This window comes from Ochotona princeps, chromosome 2 (genome assembly GCF_030435755.1).
Source record: "Ochotona princeps isolate mOchPri1 chromosome 2, mOchPri1.hap1, whole genome shotgun sequence".
NCBI lineage: Eukaryota > Metazoa > Chordata > Mammalia > Lagomorpha > Ochotonidae > Ochotona > Ochotona princeps.
The window spans coordinates 50,134,887-50,159,441 of NC_080833.1; the positions used below are offsets into that span (position 1 = coordinate 50,134,887).

Sequence of the window (24,555 nt, forward strand, 5' to 3'; positions counted from 1 at the left end):
GAAGTGTGAGGGGCAGACATTTCAGGAAGAAGAATCAACTTCATGGCAGAGGGTGAACCAGACCTATGGAGGAACAGTTCCCTTAGGCCAAGAGATGATCCACTAACTCCGGAGTCGAATCTTTAGTGAAACTTAGAATGACTGGGTGTAAAACTTGGCTGTTTATTCCAACTTGCTAATAAAGCACACCCTAAGAGGCAACAGGTGCTGGCTCCTGCTAACCATCTAGGGGACGCGGATTGAGCACGTGGTTTCTTGCTCTCGTCTAGTCCAGTGGTGGCTGTTACAGACATTTGGGACTAATGGGAGTGAACTAGAAGGTAGCCGATCTTTCTGTCTATTCCTATGCCATTCTAATAAATTAAATAAGCTTTAAAATAAAAATGAAGAATGGTATAGCTTAAAAGCAAGAACTTAGGCAGTTGCATGGAGAATGAAACAGATGACATATTGAGGCCATTATACAAAGGAATTTATGTTACATACTAAATGCCCTGTATAGCTTGTGCAATATTTCCTTTTTTTCTTTTTAATCATTTTTGTTTTGGTAATTTATTATCAAAAAATGTACTAATCTGTAATACTTGTGCATTTTTATGTAGCACAGTACAGTTTTTTTAGCACACATACCCAGAAAAGATCAAGTCAAGCAATTAGTCTGTATTCCCTTCTTTTCTGTGTTTCTCTTCCAGTTCTTTTACACAGTATACAGTCAACTCTTGTCACATCACTGTGCTATGGAACACTAGAATTTGTTACTGTTATGTGACTGTATTTTGGTAGTTGTATCCTAACTTTCCTCCATTTCCCCTCCACAACCCTTCCTATCCTCTAGAATTCACTGTCATTCTAGATTTGTATTGATGACATTCCCTCTTAACTTCCATGTATGTTAGAAAGAGAACACATAGTATTTGTATTTCTTCATCACCACTATGATCTCCAATTCCAAACGTTTTACTTCAGCACTTCCTTCCTTTTTTGGTGGCTGAATAATATTCCATTATGTATACATGCTACATTTTCTTTATCCATCCGTCTACTGTTGGATGCCTAACTTGGTGGCCTACATTGGCTGTTGTGAGTAGCGCTGACCTGAACATGTGAATTCAGATTTCTCTTTCCTATACTGATTTCATTGCCATTAGATGTATTGCCAGAAGAGGCTTACTTAGCTCATATGGTAGATCTCTTGCAAAATTTCTAATAAGGCCAGGAACTCTGAAAACATTGGATTTATCTTGGTTTCTTCAGTAACTTTTTTTTCCTGCCATGTGGCCTTTGCACATTTGCGTTCCTCTGCCCAAAGAGCTCTTTCTCCTTCTTTTTCTGCTCACTCATTAGGATCTTTACCTTCCCTGACTGTGCCATCTAAAGGAAATCTTATCCTATTTGCTTCATATCCTATTTGCTTTTTAGCTGTATTTTCTCTTTGAAGGTAAGGAATCTATCTTGAACTCTTGTAGCTCCAGGTCTTGTACATGGTAAGCGCTAAGCAAAGATTTATTAAATGAGTGCGTCATCACATTTGCCTGTTAGTAAGATGGCTGCAAAGAGGAAAATGGGTTGGAGAGGAAGCCAAGCCTGATGGGAGAAAATATCCTTGGGAGGCTTTCCAGTGATGCAGAGAAAAGGAGAAAGTCATGATCCACGTAGTAAGGGGAGATAGAGACATACGTTGAGCCAAGAAAGTCAGGAAAGAGAAATCAGTAGGAATGAGGTGGATGTGGGTGACTACAAAAAGTGGGAATCTGGGATGACACCCAAATATAGAAAGCTAGAGCAGTAGTGGAGGAGTCATTTAGAAAATTCCAAGCAGTAAGAATAGGTTTGCCTGGGAGAGGAAAATGAGCTCAGCTTTGGATATGCTGGGTCTGAGCATACCTGTCTAACTGGTGGACAGAATGCCCAAGACACTGAGAATGATGAGTTTAGAATTCAGAAGAGAGGTTTCAGGAAAGGTGAAGATTTGAAAGACGTTGGCCTATCCATTCTGAACTCATTCATTAACTTTATATGAGGCATTAAGGCTATAATACTGAGCAAAATAAGCATTGGTTTATGTTTTCACAAAAATCACGGTCTGGACTGGTAGCTCATGTCATGAAAGTAAACAAAATAGCATAACTTTGTGTGTCTGCAGAGATGAGCACTGACCCTAGAGAACATGAATATTTTAAGAGGGCCACCCCTGACCCTTGAAAATGAAGTCAATTGGGAGAGAGTAACAGTCTGATGTCCTTCCCTCTCACTCCCACCACCCCTCTGCCCAGTCCTTATGGCAAACTCAAGTTAGTCTTTAACATAGATTCTTTGCTTTATTGATAGCAGGGTTTAAGCTCTCTGTTTATATTCACCTTGTTTAAAAATGTATGTTAGTTCACCCTATAAAAAAAGATTTCAGATTCGGTAACTGAAACAAATATTGGCCCAAGACAAGATGAAGACAAAGATGAGCAAGAACTGGAGACCAACCCAGATTCTCCAGTTTGACTATGAGTTCCCTTGTTGTTTTTATATGTGTTTCTTGTCAACTGTAGTGTACACTGTGTTTGGATTTCCTTTGTTACGATCTATGGGATAAATGTTGTGTCAAGGATGTCTCAACAAGAAAGAGACATTGTGTTCCGTTTGGCCAAAACATTGCAAGAGAATTTTATTTATTCATTATTATTATTTCTTTTTACTTCTCATTTTCTTAACCCAAGGACAACACCTCAAGGACTTACCAAACAAAAGCCAACTAAATACCTAGGTATAGCTGTTTTGAGGGGGAAAATTTCTTTCATGCTTCTAAAGTGAAATTTTGTTACTTTATTCTTCAAAAGTTTTTGCATGTTCTGAAAACTAGGATTGTCATGTCTTAAATGCCATAGATTGTATGTATAACATAAAAACGTTATCTGAGAGAATCTTCTTTTAAATCCCAGTTTAAGAACAACAACAACAAAAGCTTTATGTAAAAACCCAGTGTAACCCAAAGAAGAAACCGTAATGCATTTATAGTCTTCTAAAACATGGCAATTTTCTGCATGTGTCTCTGTCCGTGATACTTAATAAATTTTAATGGTGAATGCACTGTGTCATAGGTGAATTTACTTCTCCTTAGTTATGTATAAAATTGAATTTTATTTATAGGTTGCTATATATTCAGATTGGCCTATTTTCTTATGTTGTATTTCTTAAGGTATGTTTCTATTTCTAAGAACTATTATTTCAAAATTCCCTTCAGCTAGCAGTTTCCTTTGATACAACATTTAAAATCAGATAAAGGTTAAGCTAATCTTGCAAACAGATCTCTCATCTAGGATCTATCGACCTGAGACTAAGAAAATTCTAGAAACATAGGAAAGAATGCTTTTATAGATTAAATATTCCTTACCATTTTCAGGTTTTATGTATCTGAGCATATTATAAAATTAATTGAGCAAGTAGTAACATGATGTATAGATATCATAAAGGAAATTAATTCTGTCCTGCAAAAATGTACCCGACACAAAATTCAAAGATAGAGCAATTTTGAACCATTGATTATCTTCTCAAAAAAAAAAAAAGCCAGCGTGAAAACTCTTTTCTAAACATATATAAGTTTTATTTGTTCTCAGAAGGAATTATTTTCATGTTTCGTGTGTTGATAACTTGATTTTTATTTTCGGATTTTTAAAACATTCACCCTGTAGTGCCTTTAGAGAAAAAGGGAACACCCTTAAATCTTGTTTGACTTAAATGAATGGGTTACTCATCTTCATCAGATGTTTCTTTCGTGAACCTTGTTTTAAACCAGTTACGAACCGGGCATGCTGTTTTCATCCCAATTGTTAAAGTCGCAAAGGTCACCCAAGGTAACTATTTATTTTAGATTGTCTTTTGTTTCAGATTTCCTGCTGATTTTTTTTTTTTTTTTTTTGCCATTTCAAAAATCACCCGGTTGTGTCATAGCTTTCCACATGCCTCCAGATTCAAACCAAAAACTATCTTCATAACTGAATGACTGTGTCCTCCCACGTAGACTCCTCACAGGAGCAACGAAAATGATGGGGCATCACACTTTTTAATCATAATGAAACCAATGGTTAGAGTTCTGTTGTCAGATACCTTCTGCTTTTGACACTGTTTTCTTTTGTTTTTGTTTCCTCAGGACATTTGGGCTTCCAGGACAGTTTTGTCACATCAGGTGTTTTTAGTGTGACTGAGCTAGTAAGAGTGTCACAAAGTAAGTACAATTTTGCTTTGATTTACCTTGAGTCTGTGCTTATTTTCTGTGTGGGCTGCTTAGAAACATAACAAGTTTTCAGAGTCCCCTTTCCATTCACCCACTGGAAGGATTTTGCCACACAGTTTGTTTTTGAGAGCCAAGAATGTAAATCAGGAAAAATTAAATATCATTTTAATCTGAGGCGTAGAGGAAGGATGGAAATCCCAAGTGTCTCACATGTTCTCAAGAAGGTTGTGTGAACATGGTTAAAACACGCTGCAGCTTCTCTGATTTCTAAGAAATCATGCCTTTTAAAGGAATTTGGTTTTGACCTTTAAACAATGCTAATGCCCTCAGTGTGAGTGACACAGTACAGCACGATCATTACCTTCTTGTCAATAATCACTAACAACAGTGAATGAAGAGTACCTGTCACCACTCTGTTCTGCTGATCAAAGACCCATTGATCGTATTTTTTGCAATGACATAATCTAGCTAGTCCAAGCAGAAGGTGTAAGATTCTCCCCCTCTCAACACCATGTGGCCTTACCTCGACACCTCTTTGTTTTTATTTAAAGATACAGCTTATTTAAGGATAGATCTATAATGGAAAGAGGTACTAAGTCTCAATAAAAAGGAAGAATGAACTATTAAATTATTAAATTTTTATTCTATCCATCCGCTTCTTCAAAACAGCATTTGTTACATTGTTACATTGTTAGAATTGGTTTTTAGTGGCATCCTTTGTGAAATGAGGAGTGAAAATATGGATTATCATTTCAAGTTCACACTGTTCACAGTGTTGTAGGCTTGCAGGATTAACAAATAAGCCAGTCTGTTTTTCAGAATGATTACAAGGTAAAGTAAATTGAGCTACCCTGGTCTTCTGAATCCATATTCTATCTTTCTCTCTGCTGTCTTTCATAGTCTGGCAGGGTCTTTCAGTCCAGAAAATGAGCTAGGCATGGATGCAGGAGAGTATCTCAAGACTCTTGAGCATTTACTGTCTGCCAGGCACTGTGCTTGGGCTTTGTGTGTGTCATGCAAATCAGTACTTGCTGTATACTTGTCAGATGTGCAATTACTCCCATCTTTGCAGATGAACCAAACTAAGGATCTGTTTAAGTCATTTAACCCAAAACAAATAGCAGGTGAATGGTTACGTCCCTATCATTCCAGAGTCCGTAATGTTAGACTAGCCCAAGGGACTGAGAGAGTATTAGATAAGGAAAACACTGGGAAGGTAACCCAAGAAGTAAGATTTGGTATTCCAGTTATGATCAGGTATTCACGTAATTTGAGATAGCATGATTGTTAACTGAGTGCTCAACTGCCTCAGACCTGCTGGTAGGTCTGGCCAGATGTGGTGTTGAATTTGCAGAGGGACCTGATTTTGTTTTCCATCCTTGTGTCGGGGGCTTGTGCAGCCAGTGGCTGGCACTATAAGAATTTTTGAGCTCCTGAAGGCTTTTCGGTTCTGCACACTGCTGTGTAATCACTCCAGGACTCGCTCACACATGGCCCTGTGCTGACTGAAACTGATTGCCAAGATGGAGACTGTGCTGCCAGCTAAAGCATGGCTTCAGGCCTGGCTGATCAGCTGTGAGACAGAGACCCCTGATCCTTGAAGATCTTAAATCTAGGATTGTCAGGGTGTATTTCACAAGATTGCCTTGGCTAATGGGCTAAGAATTCCCAAGCTAAGATGTCCTCACCTACATACCTTCCTGAACGAGTTAGCACTCAGCCCACTGTGGTGGAGCTGAAATTCTTCCCTGTTTTTTCCAAGGCTACTCTCTTCTACCTGGGCCCCCATCAGAAGAGCCAAGCATCCCTCTTAGAGCTGCAGTGCACACTTTTTGCAAATGAGTGGACAGGGGTAAATTCCGTGTCCTTGAAGTGGAACTAAGCTAACGGGCACAGCTGTTGATTAAACACAAGGGGCCAGCCCTGTTATGGGAGAATGACGCAATCTGAATACGAGAAATTAGAGTAGCTGGTGTTTGTCAGGCATGTACCACATGCCTGGCATTGAGCTAGGCATTTGGTAAATGGCCTCTCATCCAGTCTCCTGTGGTTGGTGGTGGTGTCCCTTTATCCAAGCCGCCGGAGACCGTGATGCTCAAGAGGCTAGGTTGTTTGCTCTTTTGAGTTCTCAACTAGCTCACTGCGCATATTTTTGTTACGACCTCTTTCGTAGCTCCCTTATAGAACTACATGGAATTCAAGGATTCTGCGCTTATACTAGATAATCAGTTCCTGTTGTGTTGACCAAATTTTGGCTTATTAATTTGTGAAATACTTGATTCAGAATTTTTCTAGATTGGTTTTCAGGTGTCATTTTGGTTTTACTTAATGAATATTATTTTTAGAGAAACATTGTAGGCTAATAATTTGAGGTTAACAGAAAGGATAGAAATCCCTTAAAGCCCTTCCCTTCAGTTTCCCCTAGTATCAACATCTTTTGTTAGCAATTGATGAGCCAATATTGACATGTAATTATAATCAGGATGCACTTTTGATGCTGTGTGTTTTGCAGGTTTTGACACACAATGCCATGTATGCATGATTGAAGTATTACATAGAAGAGTTTCATTGCCCAGCAAATTCCCTGTGCTTCACCTGTTCATCCCACTATAGCTCCCAGCCCCTCAATGCTCTGTGTTCTGTTCATAGTTTTTGCCTTTCATCTGGATGTTTTCATTGCTTTCAGTGGCTTCCACCATGTTGTGAATTTCTTCCCAATCTTCCCTTTTGTCCCAGCCCCATCACACCTAAATATGACCACAGAGACTGGGATAGCGTGGCACTTTTCAAGTAATCAGTCATAGTGGCTTCCCTTGAAAGTTTTCTGTCAAGAACCTCAGTATATGATCCTCAGTATTTGCAAATACATTTTTTTCTCCTTATTTCCAGTTCTGTTCTTAATGTACCTCCTTTTGAATTTAATGGGAACATGGGGGCACCATTCAGCCTTCCTTAGCGAGGAGTCCGAGTAATCATGGGGTGCTAGGTTTGTCACTCTGACGCTGATACCCACAGTGACACTGAGTTAGCTGCTGAGTTAGCCTTAGAGGGAGGTGGAAGGATCAGCGACCCACGTTGGGTGATGTACAATTACACAGATCACATACAAAGAGCTGCCGGCATGGGGGACTCCTGCTGGCGACCAAGGCTGCCTCTTCCCACAGGCTGTGCTTACCCTGGGCTCCTGCCCATCCTCCTAACATTTTCCCTATTATCCAAAATTCATGAAAGACAAGAAAGGAGAATTCAGTTTCCACAGCAAAGAAGGTCCTACAGCCTAAAAATAAATCGCCTATTTGTCCTCTCTCTCCTTCTTTCCCCGTGTTAGGACCAGCTGCAAGTAGTTCTCCTTATTTATGACTTTGTTCCGGGGCAGGGGGAAATACAGATTGGGCTGGAGAGAAGTAGTCAGCTCTACTCCGGGGGAGGGCCGTGCAAGTGTGAACAATGTGGTTGAGAGGCAGGGAGTTGTTTAGCGCAATGCTGAGGAAGGAGACAGGAACCATCTGTTGAAATGGCTCTCACATGATGCCGCGTTCTCAAACAAAGCCTCCCAGAGGCGTTTTCTCATCGGCCCCTTCCCTGGAAGTCGCTGCCGAGAACCGAGCCGCCGTCCTTACCCTCTGTGCGTGGTTGTGCACAACAGTGTTTTCCCTGACCGGTTCGTGCTCTGCGGCTGTATCTCCGGGTGCGCACTCAGAAAGTTTCTCCCAAAAACCCACTCCTCCTGCCCACTTGCTTGCAAAGTGCTGACTGTGTTTTACTTGAAGTTGGTGGAGTGACTCTGAAAGCTCTAATACTTCACTGGGAAAGAGGAAAACCGTAAACACACACAGCCCATTGTGACTGTGGCCCGGTGCGTTCCCCCTTCCTAGCAGTGGTTTGTTCACCCAGGCGGGCTGCAAGGGTTAAGTAAACTTCATGGCTGAGGATGACTTCATGGCCTTGGAATTCTGAAAAGCCAGGATGTTCAGTACACACACTGTGGCCAGCCCTGGAGCCTTTGGGTGTGAAAACCACTCTCTCTGTTACCCAGACTGATTTTTGGTTGCCATTACCCTGCTGCAGAATCCATTAAAGTCCAGCAGCCGAATTGTCCTGGCTCAGCCACAAAGCTAGGCTGCTGCAGGATTCCCAAGTTGTTAGTCAATGGAGACAGAGTGAATGGAGCCAGGCATATGCCACAGCCTGGCATGAGGTGGCACCCTAGTGGCTGTTTTCTGCCTTCGAAGTGTGCATTTTTTTTCTATATTCTCGCACAAGAATCGTTAAGATCCAAACTGCAGTTCGGTTTTAAACCTTTTTTTTTTAAGTCTCTGCATCCTTGAGGTATCCTCAAATACTGGTGTTCACCCACATAGATTTTCACGCCAGCAAACTAAAAGAACAGTTGGCAATGTTCTAACCTGACCTGACAGAAGCACTATAACAGAAGTAACTCAGCTACAAGGCACAGTGAGAAAATGCAACTCTTTGGTAGAAATAAAGCTAAACTTGAAAATACACAATGTACTTCCATACAAGCACTAATGAGGAAATGGGTGTAAGGATAAGAAACTCCAGACATCCAGTCTTTTTGGCTAGCATTTAGACATCTGTACTTACTGCATAGCTTGATTAAAGTGGGTTAGATATGAAACTTTCTTTTCTGAATTAATGTCCTGTTAAGTAACGTGATAGCTATTATCATTTCATGGAAATTAATTGTAAAAACAGTTTATGTTTTCAAGCAAGATCTTCTTTTGAAAGAAGCCATTTGGACTTGAGCTTTAAGGGAAGAAACAGAAAGATTATAATAAAAAATAGACTGCAGCCTGGGATGAACAGTTGCTGTGACCTTGCCTTTTGTTCGCCATTACACAATTCAATGGCAGTCCACTCAAACTATGCTCTCGATCAATATCCTATTAAAGCAGCACAAAAAGTCTCCATAAACTTAGTGGTTAGCTATGTTTATAAATGGAACTCAGCATAATTAGATGGTCAATAGTAGGCTCGACTAGTAATTTTAAAATGAACATCACACGTTTTATATCTGTAGAAGCCAATGGCACCTCTTTTAAAGGGGGGATATGGTATGTCACAGACAAAACAGTGGATGGCTCTTTAAAACTATCATAACGTGTATCTCCAAAATACAGTGTTTTTAAGAAAAATCTATTATGTTGTGCCATAGGGAATGCAGGTTGGTTCTGTACTTCCCAGTTTTTCTGTGAAAGCCACCTTATTCTGAATATCTTATAGCCTTGTAAATGTTTCATTTTATAGATTTAATCAACCCCTCACAGAGAGGTAGAATAATAAATATTGCCACACTTTCAGAAGTAAAAATATCAGCCTGGCTGGCTTCATTTAGCAGGGTTCCTCTACCATAATTCAATAAATTTTTAAAATAAATATTGAAATTGAATTAGCTCAGAAGGATGTTTTGTTGTAAAACTTTTTTTTCTTAGCATCTTTGGGATGAATATTTGGATAGCTTAGCCAATAGCAAATGGAACAGACTGGCAGTAAGAGAAATTTTCATCAAACTACCCTTTCTTCTGAGTTCCAGTTCAATTTGGGCAGACAAACATGATTTTTCCTGCCCTACCCTCCTCACCCAATAGAGAATGAGCCACCTAAGGTGAGAGGCGTCCTTACTCCTGAGCTGACTCTGTCCTCAGCTGACATGGCCCCATGATCTAACATCCATGTATAATTTTCTCATAGTATGCACTTTCCAGGAACTTTCTGAACAGCTTTAATATGCCTGGCCTTCAGAATCTTTTGTACCAAAGTAAACTTTTAAAATTCAGTTTTCCATGAACTTTCTGATGTATCCTCCTCTACTTTTTGTTTTATATACGTCCTAGCACTTGTGTTAGGAACTCACTGAACCAGCTGAACTTATAACCATGGCATGAACAAGCCAGGAACATCAGCAGAATCTTCGGTTAATGCTGCGAAAGTCCGTTCTTGTGTCCTCCTTCCATCTTCTTGGTTGGAGCTAACAGGGAGGCTCTCATGGCAGGATAGGAGAACCTTTTGCTCTCTTGTCTCGACCATGGCATCTGCTGAATAGTATTCTTACTGTCAAGATTCAATCTGGGGAGAAGCAGAACACATTATACCTTGATGTACTTACTGATACGTTGTCAGGGTCTCTAATCATGTGTTCATCTATTACTCATCTTTTCTAGGTAACTTATTGGTTATGCTCGTTGTATGTAACATATAAAACCCATAGTTATTATTAGCAGCATGGTCTCAAAAAAAATAGTCCAGGATATGGAGTTGGAGAGCAAGCTTTGCCAATCATTAATCGAATGACTTTGGACAATATTTTATTTCTTTCAACTGTGTTCTCCTAATTCCCCAATAGTTTTTTCCCATCTGTGAGTGCCTATGAAGTCCCTGCTGTATGCTGAACTACTCCGAATGCCGGAAATAGTGTTCTCCGTTGGGAATATAAATAGACTTCAGTGAGAGAATGTTGGTAACAGCCCTGACTGGGCAAAGGCCCTGCCTCTGGCTTGTACCAGGTGCTCAGAGCTGATCCTGGAGCTGACCATTGTAAGCACATTGACTACGTCAGGGTGTACATGTGAGGGGGCTCAAAAAAGTTGATGAGAAAATGGAAATTTAGTGTTAGGGTTAGAATTTATAAATAGACAGTTCAGCTCCATAGCTCAACCTTTTTGATGTAGTTCTATAGATGTATTTGAAAGGTGGGTGTTGCCAGAGGAAAAGATCTTCTGATGGCTCACTGCCCAAATTGCCACAATAGCCATACTGGGTCAAATCAAAGCCAGGATCCTGGAACTCTGTCTAGATCTTTCATGCAGATAGAAGGGGCCAAAACACTTGGATCTTCCTCTGCTGTTTTCCCAGGTGCATTAGCAGGGAGTTAGATGGAAAGTAGTGCAGCCGGGACTCCTGTTGGCAGCCACATGATATGCATGACAGGCAGTGGTATAAACTCATTGTGTCACTAAACTGGTCCTAAAATGGTAATCTTAAAGAAGGTCGAATTTGGGGCCCGGCAGCATGGCCTAGCGGCTAAAGTCCTCGCCTTGAAAGCCCCAGGATCCCATATGGGCGCCGGTTCTAATCCCGGCAGCTCTACTTCCCATCCAGCTCCCTGCTTGTGGCCTGGGAAAGCAGTCAAGGATAGCCCAAAGCTTTGGGACCCTGCACCCGCGTGGGAGACCCGGAAGAGGTTCCAGGTTCCCGGCATCGGATCGGCGCGTACCGGCCTGTTGTGGCTCACTTGGGGGGGTGAAACATCGGATGGAAGATCTTCCTCTCTCTCTCTCTCCTCCTCTCTGTATATCCGGCTTTCCAATAATAATAATAAAATCTTTAAAAAAAGAAAAAAAGAAGAAGGTCGAATTTGGTATTTAAAAATCCTGAAATCCAAGCATTATTTTTTATAGCATGCAAGACCCCTTGTATGTATTAAGGAGTGCCACTTTGAGAACTCATGTTCTGAGAGTTGAAAGAGCCATTCTGGTGACCCTGTCAGAGTTACTAATTCTGAGAGAAGAGCGTGCCAGTATCTAACCTCATGCAGCTGCTTTAGGAAGTCAAGAAATTCTCATTCCCCTCATTTACAGCCAAAACTGTTTCCCCGTTATTCTGGAAATTATTCTTTCAGGAATCTAATAAATAGCAGGATATTTGAAGTATCTCTGACACATTACCAACTTCTGAAATAACTGGTTACACTTGAGTTACTTGTGTCAGAATTTGTTAAAGTAACATTTGGTTCCATAGTATCTTAAAAATTTTCTTTCACTAATGACCAAAATGTTCTTTGAACAGCAATAACATGCTGGGGGCCTTATTTGTATACTTATGAACCTCAACTGTATAAGAGTCACTGTTAATGTTCAATTAGTAAGATTTGTAAACTAAATGACACTTTTCTGTTTCTAAAATCCTGACAGAAATCCTAAACTATTCCCATAATAAGGCCATAATGTTGTTGGGATGTAGGCCGGACTATATTATGCTAGTCAGTGCTACTGATTAGAAAGGCTTTTGGTGGCAACCTAACACACATGTAGCAGATGAAGCTGGTGGGATCCACTCAGCAAAGCCACACATTAAATCATTTTTTGCAATTGAACTAGTGATTAGTATGAGTACTTATTTATACAGCATTTTTAGTAGGCATCAAACTGAAAAACTAAATGGTCCTTGGTGAAAGTATTTGAAACAATGATTGATGCAAACAGAAAGATGAGTAAGTTGTTGGGATATAACTCTGCTGGTGAAACTTCATTTCCAAACACTAATGGTCAGGTAGTCCCCGTGTACTCTAGGAGCAGGGGCTGATGTTGAAAGGCCCTTGCCTGGTGCATGTGTCATTTCTGTGAAAAGAGCTCTGAGGCCACCGGGTCCATCCCTTGCTAGAAAAGACTTAATCCCATGACTGCGGCTGTATCAGATCCTAAATGGGTATAGCACATCTGACCTCAACAAAAAGCTGAGACAAAATGATACTCTAAAATTCAGAAAATCAATTTCAGTCCCAGAGTCAGAGCCACTAATGCACGAGAGCAGTCAGCATTGCTCACCACTCTGAGTGTTAGGGCCCTGTGTCCGATGGAACACTCGAGCCTTCATAACACCAGAGACCTGCAAAAATAAAGAAGTGAAGAAGTGGAGGGGCAGGAGATGGAAGTTTTGCCACTTAAGTGGTAGGTGTTAATTCTTTTTCTATATAAATCTTGTTGAATTCATCTCCCTAGTAACCAATGACAAGAGAAATGCAGGGAGACTATCAATGGAGCCTAGGAAATAATTCGACCTTCAGATCTCCCCTGTGTTAATTAGTAGCTGTGCGATCTTAACCATGTTCCTTAACCTCCCTGCTAATTTTCTCATTTGTACTTGTGACTAATACTAGCACATATGACAGAGGGGTACTGCAGGAATTAAATGAGATGATCCAGACAAAACACCTAAGATATCATCTAGCATATGATAAATGCTTGATCAGTGTTTGTTTTGGGCTCTCCTACTTGAAGAAGCTCATAGAAGTTTCTTTGGATAAACATTTGTAGCCTGTGTGCTGAGGGGTTGTAGAAATAAGTCAGGAGCAATCCCTTCCTCTGTAGCATCTAGTTTTCATGAGATCTGAGACTGAGCTGTCATTATGGCCATATATGCCTGGATAGACTTGGTTTTGCAACTTAAACTCACAATACTTACCTGTCAGAGACACCATCCCTATGATCAGAGTAGGATGAAGGAGAGTTTTGGTGAATTGTTCCTATTTTAACAAAATGAAAACTTTTTCAGAAATAGGAATTCCTTTCTTGATCCCTGTATACCCATTCCACCACCCCAAATAAACATATTCCCTAACATATGCGTAAGACGTGGTTGTGCAAAAATGGTTCTCTGCATAAGCAGACACCTTTCATGGGGTTAAAAACATTCTCCTGGCTTTTGGCACCTACTACTACATTTCATAAAAAGCATTGCTTAAACCTTTTAATAGCAGGCAAGCTCATTTTCACATAGAGGGAAATCCTCGTTTTAGTTCAGTGCCTTTCTTTTATGTTCCTGTTTGGAAAACCATACTCCTTGCCTGTATTTGGTCAGACCTTTTAGAAAGGAAGAGTAGAAAAAGGAAATCAGCACCAGGGTTTACAGACCAGAAATCTGTTTGGCAAGGGAGTTGCTGAAGACTGTGGCGTAGAAGCTGCAGAGAAAGTACCTTTATGATTGATTTCCATTCAAGTCAGACTGACTGCAGTGTGGTCATTTTTCTAACCCATAACTGCTCACACTGCAGCAGTCTGCTATCTGCAGGGTGTCTGAATTATAGCAGTCTATGTCCCTGTTACCTCTTACACAAATTACTTACACTGGTTTCTTTTTCCATGCAAATTCATCAGTTTTACAACCCCTCCTAGCCACAGTCAGGAAACTCTGGCAGAGAGCACAAATTGATAAAATGAGTTAATTTTACTACAGTTATCATTTTTTTTTCATTTTAAAAGCCCTCTCTCATAGGCAGTGTTCAGGAAGCATATTACAGTAAAAGGAAGATAACAAAGGAGTTGAATTTTCTTGCCGTAAATTACTTTCCAAGTTAATTCCCTTTAATGATGATTCCAGATTTGCTTGGGTTTTCATAGCATTGTGCGTTTCACAACTGTGCCTTTGACAGAAGGAAGAACAAGTATTTTCCCATGTTCTCTCCTTTTGTGCCAGTAACATAGACTTTCTTACAAGATCTTTGCCACTGAATGCAAAACACTGAATTGCTTTGAGCCCGTAGAACCATGCACATTATTGAACTCTCCCCTCACCCCCACCTCAGCCTTAAAACTTCAGGTTCTGAAAGTGTCGGTGCTTTAAACCATGTAGTCTTAGGGAAAAACACACCTCAGTTTTGTCAGTTATTTTATAAGTTGATAGTTGGGTCATGGGGTGGGAGGGACAGGGTCATCCTTTGCCATTATTCTGTGGTCCTGAGTGGTCATGCAGATCTAAGGAAGGGCCAGCAAGGATGATGACTAAACCTAAGCTCACAAGGCAGGTAGTTCAGATGTCTTGTCCACTAATGCATCTCAAACATCTGGAACTTGGCACTTTGTGATGCTCCCTAAGTCTCTGTCAAGTTCTTTTGCATGCAGCCTCTGTGCTGTTAACTGGAGCTGGATACACTAGTCATTTAGTTAACATTCCCTCCTGAAATCTATTGAACAAGTGGCAAACTTGGAGCACTCTCAGGCAGAGTAACTTAAAAATTTGGATAGAATTTTTCCTCCATCATCCTCTCTCCAACAATGCAAGCCTGAGCAGATTGTCTGTGGTGGATGGCAGAAGTTCAATAACCATAACCTTATCCAACTACTAATGTGTACAGAAGAGCAGGTCATTAAGAGGGTTGGCTACTAAAGTAACCCCTTTCTTCCAATAGCCCCCATTACTATAATGATTTCTTAATAGCAAGCCATTTATTAAGAAATGACACAAAGAGTACATTCTACTCATGACAGGAAAGAGTGGGGTGGGGAATGAATGATTTAGAAATAACATCTGAAGAGATGATTTCCAAAAGTTGGCCATTTCACAAAAACTCTTGGATGCAACAAAATTCTTCAGGTCAAAATAACTGCAATACTTCTTTAAAGAGTGAAGGAGTTCAGCCTCACTATTGAAAGACATTCATAGAATTTGGCATCTTATCTTTACATGGCTGAAACTTCAAGGAAGTGAATGGAGAAGATAACTACTTATTCTGCTGATTTCGGAGTGTATTTATTAATCATGAACTGTGTCCACAAAATTGTGGTGAGCTATTTAGAGCACGAAAGAAGCCCATGAATCTATAGGATTAAAGGTCCTGTAGGGTGACCTGTGACTTCACAACCTCTGTGTGCCTCAACTCCTTCCCAGTAGTGTGAGGATTAAACAGGATGTTAGCCTAAAGCTCTTAGTCCAGTGTCTGGCCCAGAAATGATGCTTAGCAAATTGTGATAGTACTGGTGGCAGTGGTTTCCCATGTTTTTCACAGTTATTGTTAGGATTATGAAACCTCAGGTATTTTAGTGGCTTAAAGGAGCTACCCAGGTGGCTATTAGTAGGACTGGTGGAACTCTAGACAATTTACCCTAGTGCCAGGCCAGAATTGTTATATGCCACATGTTGTCTATCTTTACAGCCCTCAACATACAATTCAGTCTAGTTGGGAAGAAAATATTACATAAGATACAAAAGCCTACAGCCAAATCCAAATGGAGCAAAAATCAGACTTCTCAATGTATGGAACAGAAAAGAAGTGCTGTGGTTGGTCCGGTATTTCCTTAGTGATCCCACATTTGATGGGCCTGAGGCCACATGCTCTCTGTATCACACCGTAGGTTGTTCATCCTTAGCCTCAGGAGCCAGTGTTATATCCCAGGCAGGCCAAAATTTAAGCGACATTGGAAAAGTCACTGAGCTCTAAAGAACTGAATATCAATACTGGGTAAGAATTGTGCTGTTATATACATCGTATTGATTCTTTTTGTTAGAAGAATATGACAATGTACTTGTTGACACCATTTCATTGTACACAGTTGGCAACAAGTCTTTTCAACTCATTGACTGTCCTAGAGAAGGTGTCCTATATTCATTGTAAAATTCTATTCCCTGTATTGACAGTGTAGCTTAGGCCCTCATTGCCTCTAGCCAAGGTTTCCACATCAGCCTTTAAGCTGTTTTCCTCCCCCTCCACAATCATAGCCCCGTTTGTGCATGCTATGTACTGTTACCAAATGCATGCTCCTTTGCTTCAACAATGATGTTATCACTTCCCTACTCAGAAGCTGTCATGGATTCCATACCACACCACGCACTTTGCTTCCTATCTCCAGCCTTCTGCTCATGTGTGTGCAAATGCCTGCAAAGCCTCCTGTATCCTGCTCTGCCTTGTTTGATCTGAATTGTTCTCCAAAATTTGGCTTCAGTGCTCCAATCTTACAAACAAATGAGATGTATGACTCCTCTGAACTTTCCAAACATGTTCTTTGCATTTCTGTGCAAGTTTTTTTAACATGTTCAGCCTTGTGTTAGATATTCAAATATTATTTTAATATTCCACTTATTTTGTATATCTTTGGGAGATAGAGCCACCTTTTTTATTATCTCAAAGGCTGTGTAGGAGGGTTAGTGTGGCATGGTAGGAAAAGCAAAGGCTTCAGGGTCAGATATCCTTAAATTTTAATCCTGCCTCTCTTATTTGCTTTTTAGTAATGATGATAAATTGCTCAATCTCATCCCCTAAGGCTTAATTGCCCTCATGTAGAACCTGTACTTTCCTGAGAAAGTTGTTTGGAGGCTAACTTAAGCACAGGAAATAAAGTGCTTATCAAACATGAATTCACAGTTATTCCAAAATCCTGCCAGAAGTCAACCTCTTAAGTCCTTCGTTACACCTGTAATGTGCTTTCCATTGTCCAGAGTAGAGGCACTAAGGATACCTCACCTGTTGCTGGGGCATTCTGGAAAGAACCCCCCTACCCACAATGGGAGCTGCTGCTTTGGCCGCAGTAGCGTCACAGAGTCAGACTCTATCTTCCACTTGCTGTCCTTGTGAAGTGCAGATACACAGATAGTGGTGAAAGAGAGGCCATTTACATGGCCCTCTTGAGGAAGGTAGAGTTTGAGTGTGAGTATTACCAGGATTATTTAACTAATGCTGAAAGACCCATTCTCATTTCAGTAAACTAGTGATGTTTCAAAATCTAAGACATGTATGTCTTATATGCCTTATGTAACAATGATGGTTAAAAATTCAAGGTGTGTAATAGAATCCACTATGCCACTCTCTGAAGTTACTCCTCAGAAGTCCAGTAGACACTTTGAAAGTATTGTCATGGTGCCAGATCACCTGGTGCCATTTGCTGCATTACCATCATAGTGTATTAAGTGGTTCACAGGATATAAATAGACAGCCAAGTTAAGGAACAGTTGTGTGAGCTTACTCGGGATTTTTTGTTTGTTTTCTTTTTTTGATCTGTCTAATGAATGATGGGCACATCACTATTTACATGTGTTTTTCTTCCTTCACCTATTCTGGGCCCCCTTAGTTTTAAAAGGTTAATGAAAGTCTCAGGTGGATGATGAAGTAGAGAAAGTCTGAAGTACAAGTACAGCTGAGTGTTTACCTCTCACCTGTATCTTGCTCTTTCTTCCCTCCCCAAAACAAGGCAGTTACTGTACAATTTCTCCCATGCCATGGCAATAAGTACCTCTACTCTATTTTGACATTTTGGAAGAAAATCTTGATGCAGCTTTATGCTTTAGTTTAGTTAATGAGAGGTGTGAATGTCTAAGCTCCAGAAAGGTGAAAAGCATTAATAACTATTACATACCAGGCTGCTTGGAGTGCTCATGAGTGATCTGGGCCGATATTTAAGTAATCACACCCCTCTTGCCCCATGGCCTATTTCATACATTAAAAATCATGAAGTAAAAGAGCAAATTATGCAAATAAATTTAATATAAAAAGTGAATTAAGAAACGACTAGCAAAACTATTAATTAGAACTCTACACTTCTTGTCAAACCTAACCATTTGTTTTTGAACTGAAGGTCCTTCCTCCATTAGTGCTTGTCATTGAGAGATGGGTTTGACTTTCAGAAAGTACATGTGAGTTTCACATGTCTTAGCAGTTACATGTGAGTTTCACATGTCTTAGCAGTGACTGCTTTTGTCCAATGACAGTTGTGATCAAGGTAGAGTCCTTGTGATTTAATCAAACAGCTAAGCATTTATTTTTAGAGATTGTTGTATTTCCTCATACCATCTCCTGAATTCATCATTCCATCACAGCATCACAATTCTCTTATTGTCCCAAGCCACAATCCTAGGATCATCCTATGTTCTCTTTCGCTTATTACCAGTCAAGCAGTCAGTGCATTCTCTTGATTATAGTAATTTACAGCTCCTTAATACCTTATATCAGGCCTATCCATTCTACCCTCTGAGCTGGCTTAAGTGACTCCATCTTCCCTGGCTGAAGTGACCCCAATGGTCTCTCTGACTTTAACTGATTATATTCTTCACCACTTTTTCCACTTTGCTTTCTGTGCCAACTCTCATGACTGGGTAATATTTCTAGACTATCAGTGCAAATCAAATGATAATGTTTCCCTACTTTGCGGAGTCTCCTTTAGCTAATGAATAAAACTTGTGGCAACCAATTCCATATGACCAGTAATTATTAATTCCTGATTTGGGAATTATATGAAGGCGCTTCAAAACGTTCATGGAAATGTGTAGTTGAAAGAGTCTGCTGTGAAAAATGTTGAAATCCACAGTCTTCATAATATTCATTTTTCATGAATTTTACAAGAAGTTTCCTTATGTATGAATTTCAGCTTTTTTCATGCCGGAATGAACTTGTCTGCTAGCCTATTTTGCATGAACTTTTTTTGCATGAACTTTTTAAAGTTTGCTGTCAGTATAACCCTCACAATATCCAGTTAGAGTGGTACATGATTGTGCTTTAATAATTTATGAGCTTGAGAATCTGATGACAATTCAAATTCATGTTACTTAAAGAAATCTACCATGTTTTTTAGGTCTGACCTTAACATCTTGTCTTTTCCTGTGTACTACATGCTACATCATACCAAGCTATCCAGTAAATATTGTATCTTCTCCAATTGTCGCTCATTCTCTTTGTTTTGTAATTCCTACTCATCCTTTTACCATTCTTCTGCAGTGCCATGTTTTCTAAAGCTCTTTTACTCCCTTAAATTTTTTACCCCAAGCTGGGTTGGCTATCTGCTTCTATATGATCATATCAATTAAGAAATAACTGTCAAAGAACTTCTCGGTGTATTTAATCTGTCAGGCTGTCCCTGCTCACTCCCTGCCCTGCCCCGGAGCTGGTTTGGGAACCCTGCCTTAAATGACCAGACAGAACAACTATGGAGACAAAGATGAATGTAGGGCATCGAGGTGATTCAGAGCAGTGGGAAACATTTTACATTGCATTTATGAATGGGTGACTTAGAAAAAGATGAGTTTCCTCTCACAGAAGTTCAGAATCAAATGCCAAAAATGAAATGAGTAGAAGCTATCAAGACAAAGACAGACAAAGTGTGAAAAGCCTAGGAAATGTTTTATCCAGTCACCTAAAACATTTTAAGGCCAAAACATGGAGAAGTGCTTTTGCTAAAATCATCTAGGAATGCTGCAACTTTAGTGACGATTTACTGTCACAAAAAGAAAAAAGATGAAAGTTGCCTTAGGAGAAATATACCTTTCTGGTGGAGACCATTGTCAACATTCCTTTGAAGTTAGGGATGATACTGATCATTTAGTATTACCTTATAAATGCAAAAAGAAAATGTGCTAAATACAACAGTGAAATTTGCTTTCAATGGTCTTTTATTCACAGAACTTAACTGATGTTTCTTTCTTTCTTTCCTTCTTTCTTTTTCTTTTTTTTTTTTTATTCTAGCACCAATAGCTGCAGGAACTGGCCCCAATTTTTCTCTCTCAGATTTGGAAAGTTCTTCATACTACAGCATGAGTCCAGGAGCAATGAGGAGGTCTTTGCCCAGCACATCCTCTACGAGGTAATTTGATGGCTCTTAAAGAGGTTGTGCTGCAGAGTTGCACGCCTTGGTTTTAACCCTGACTCACTAGGCATTTAGCAGAGACCCCAGAGCAGAGAGCGCAGGTCCAGCAGACTGTCAGTCTCACTAGGGAGATACGGCAACTGCACATGAAGCAGTAGGAAAAAAGCAGCAAGCTGATTTGTGTGACATGGACTAGAAATAGCTACAGAAAGCTTTATCCAAAAACAGTGACTCGTGCTTAGCTCTAAGTGTTGGTTAGGTTGATGAGATGGAAAGGAAAAGGAGCAGGATACTGGGTGGGGTGAGAACATGAGCGTGGAGGAAGGATGGATGATGAGGAGAGCTTGTTCTCAGGAAATGAAGGCCAGGATTAGAATGGGCAAAGGGCAGCTGTTCGAACGTTTGGCCGGAAGTGGACACTGGTTACACCATGGCAGTCCCCGTGCCCAGAGTAGCTGAAAGTGTCCAGCCCCAGCTTTTTTCCTGCTCTGTTCCCAGAAGTCTCAAAATCCAGTCTATGAGGCCATCCTTTTAAAAAAAATGAAGCTATTTAATATCCTGGTGAGTCTTAAAGTGAGTAAATGGTTACAGTGAATGCTATTAGACCAAAGAGGATGGCCAGACTCTGATGCACCGTGAGACCTTAAAAGCATAAAACCAGGGGAGCTCAACCCAATACCAATCCGAGGATTCTTGATCCTTTTTAAGTTAGGTGACAAAGCCAAAATGAAAATAGAGCATTTTGCAAGATCCTGTTGTCTCTAGATAACCTGTACCAGAGGGAAAGGGATTAGGCATTAAACCCACAGTATTCTTTTACAAATTGGCTTTAGCACTGGACTGTGACAACAAAGAAAAGAATGATGCAGAACATCTTTAATGTTTGTGTGCTTTGCAGAAAACGTTGGACAATGGCATATTACTCCAAAACAAAAACCCAAGCTTTACCGTTTGAAATAATGTCCATGTTATAGAAATTTTCTTTGATTACAGACTCATTCTTATCCTGATTTTATGTATCCTAAGTATAATTACTTTAAAAGGGGGGGTTTACCGAGTCATTACTGCTAACTTGGAGATGCTTTAAAAAAGTATTTACCCCCCCCCCCGCCCTCCCCCCATGTGGAATATTCCACCTTATTGCATATCCACTGATCAAGTACAGTTGAGATTCCCTCTTTGCAAGCATAAACTAAACATAGAGGGGGAGGGGTGGGGTGATTCCCAGTTCCAACGAAACTGTATCACATACTATAATGTAATCAATGAATAAAAAAAATAAAATATAAAAAAAAAGTATTTACCACAAAATCCTATCATCACTTTTCCCATTGTTTAAATCTTCCCCTTGGTTCCCTTTGTTCCACCTTTCAGGAGTGAGGCAGAGGAAAGTCTCAAATCCAAAGCACATTTATAATATAAGAAAAAGATTGTCAATGCATGTAGGTGTTAATACGTTTTGGGGATTTTAAATGTTTGCTGATAGAGGAGACATGGTGTGTGACTGCCTTTGGTCAACATGTGAAAGCTTTGCAAATACTTGCAGGCAGTGATTAATTGGAAAGTTTCTGGGCTGTTTGCTTTTCATATGTGTACTTCACATGCACCCCGTGTGTCGCAGACAGTGTTGTGCACCTCCTAGCCTGGCGGGCACTGCCCCAGCTGTGTTGTATCACTGCTGCGACTCTGAGTGGAAAGCCAGTTATTAATGTCAGGTAAAAGGCTTGTGTTATTCTCATACTCTGCAAATAACTAACCCTGATAAGGACTAATTATAAGCAGCATCAGTAGTTAATAACTCAATAATATGTTTGTTCTACTCTCATTAGGCTCTTCCTGGGATGATTTTTTTTTAAAAAAATATGTTATTTAAATACATAGATTCAACTGAATTATCTGTCTACAGATTAAAACAAAAACATACTTGGAAGAATATTCCAAATTTACATACAGAAAAATCAGTCAGTTGATCAGTATTGATCGATTGTATTAATGCAGTGCCGGTGTTAACCAGTGTGGAAGGCACAAAGTCAGGAGCTTTACAAACCTAATCTGCACCATTCCTCACATTTTAGTTTTGTGACATAGACAGTGTTACCATAGAGAGTCACGGAGCTCAGAGAAGTTGAATAATTAGGCCTCCAATGGCAGAGTCTACCTTCAAACTTGGGTCTTAGAAGTTACAAAAGAGGTAGTTTTCACATCACATCGTTTCAGGAGTGGGGCTGAGTCTGTTGGTAGGCAAGAGAAGACTGTGAGGCCCTGAAAAATGAAGTATCTGGCATGTGTCTTTTTCTCTGTTACTTTGTGTTTGCAATCTTGAATTGCTGTGAGTCTCTGGAAGGACTGCATCCGCCCTCCTTCAGATACCACACCAAGGATGGTGTTCCCACACTGTGGGCAGAAAGGCAATTCAGAAGGCTTTGCAGTGTGCTGGCGGAGACTGACAGATGAGTGGAGATTTTCAGTTCAGGGTACCATGGTCACTCAGGAAAGAGGCTCTTCCTAGCCTTGTGGACAGAGGTAAGGTCAGTAGGTCTTGCACATAGTACAATCTAAGGAAATACAACTATTAGGAATTAATATATAGTGCTTAAATGACTTTTTACGTAGAATCGGTGGCTGCACAAGAGCCAATTTCATACAATAGAAAAAAAATGGTATGTCACTCCTTAGGAGAATATGTGTCCTCCTCACTTTACTGTTTTCCTTGAATGTTTCTGGAAGAGTAAAATCAGCATACTAGAAAGTCAGAAACAAGAAAGCAAACTGAAAGGGGGATTTGTTTCTAACAGATGTATATGCATACATACAGGAACATATAGCCACTACCTGTAGGTTCTATATCCCTTCTGGGTAAATGTTTTCACTGTCTTGGAATGGGCAGTTTAAAAACTGGGATGAAATGCAGTTTTTGTTGTCAAGGGCTTCCTTAGGGTTAGGCAGCTGTGGGATGTGTGGAATGTGTAGGATTTCTTGCAAGCTCTGGACATGCCCTTCCTGATGTTCCTAATTCTCTTGGTTCTTGAATCTTCTTCCTCCAACCCCTCCCTCCATTCTGCACCTCCATCCACCCAACACTTATCCTGTCAACCCCAGAAGTCCTTGCTTTCAAACTAAGAATTCTGCTAATTGCAGAATCCTTGACCAGAAGAGTTTGATGCCTTTATGAGTATTTGCACTTTATTAGAGGATGCCCTGGATGTCCAAAGCTTTAAAATCTTGGAAGGAGATTAATAGTGAAGGATAATGGGAAATGGAATTGGCCTTCTAGGTTGGAGCTCACCAAAGCTTGATGTTTGAATGAATCCTTGTCACACGGATTCGTTCTGTGGCTGTTTCTGAGTAGCCTGTTGGGCAACTATGACTGGTACTAGCCATCTGAAAATAAGTTTGGGGCCAGGATTGTGGCACAACAAGTTAAGCCACTGCCTGAAGCTGCAGTATCCCATAAAGAGTGAGGTTTGTGTGCTGCTTACTTCTGCTTCCAGTTCAGCACCTGCTGATTTCACCTGGGAGAGCAGCCAAGGAAGGCCCAGGTGCTTGGGCCCTACCATCTATATGAGAAACTGGGTTCCCAGTGTTGGTCAAGTAGAGCCACACAGGGAGTGAAGCAGTGAGTGGAATATCTCTTTCTCTTGTTCTTCTCTGTGTATCACTCTGCTTTGAAAACAAATCTTTTTTCACAAAAATAAGTTAGAAAGCCACTTTCTCTGCAGATATTAAAGTGCAATCAGAACATGCAGGTCTCACCTTTTATATGCCCGAGTACTGGGCAAGTATGTATTCTTTCAAATTCTGAAGTAATTTCAAGAGACTTTCAATTTTACAACACAACAGAAAATATAGACATATTCTTATAGAAAGGAGGGCAGAAATCCCCCTTTGGAAAAATAGGAAAGATTATTGTATCAGGAACCTGAATGTGAGTTCCATGATCTCCCATGGCAAGAACAGGAAGCAATAGCTTCATTTATTTTGCATTTTCTAATAAAAACAATTTTATCAAAAGAGACCAGCTTTTTCTGATTTCATGTGCTAGGGATTTTTTTATGTATATGCTGTTATAAAGAAACTCCATTAGATGCAGTCTTACATAAAACATGGAAAGGTTCTTAAAGTGGCTGTTTTTCTTTGAACTTTAAGGAAAACCAAGCAAGAAACATTAAATAAGCTATTAAAGGCATTTCCTCTGGGTCCTTAGCTAGCCCGGTACAGTTATGTTGCTTTGCTGTGGTCTGGTTTTAATGA

At 40.2% G+C, this 24,555-nt stretch overlaps 1 protein-coding gene across 6 annotated transcripts in view; it reads left to right on the forward strand.

Annotated features, from left to right (window-relative positions):
* Positions 1-24,555, forward strand: part of NFIA (nuclear factor I A) — a 368,818-nt gene that overhangs the window by 244,079 nt on the left and 100,184 nt on the right. For all 6 annotated transcript variants that reach the window (XM_004588721.3, XM_004588720.3, XM_058657302.1 and 3 more), the window contains 2 exons: positions 4,139-4,213; positions 20,184-20,301. In XM_004588721.3, coding sequence (XP_004588778.1) covers positions 4,139-4,213; positions 20,184-20,301 — 193 coding nt within the window. The remainder of the gene's footprint in view (positions 1-4,138; positions 4,214-20,183; positions 20,302-24,555) is intronic.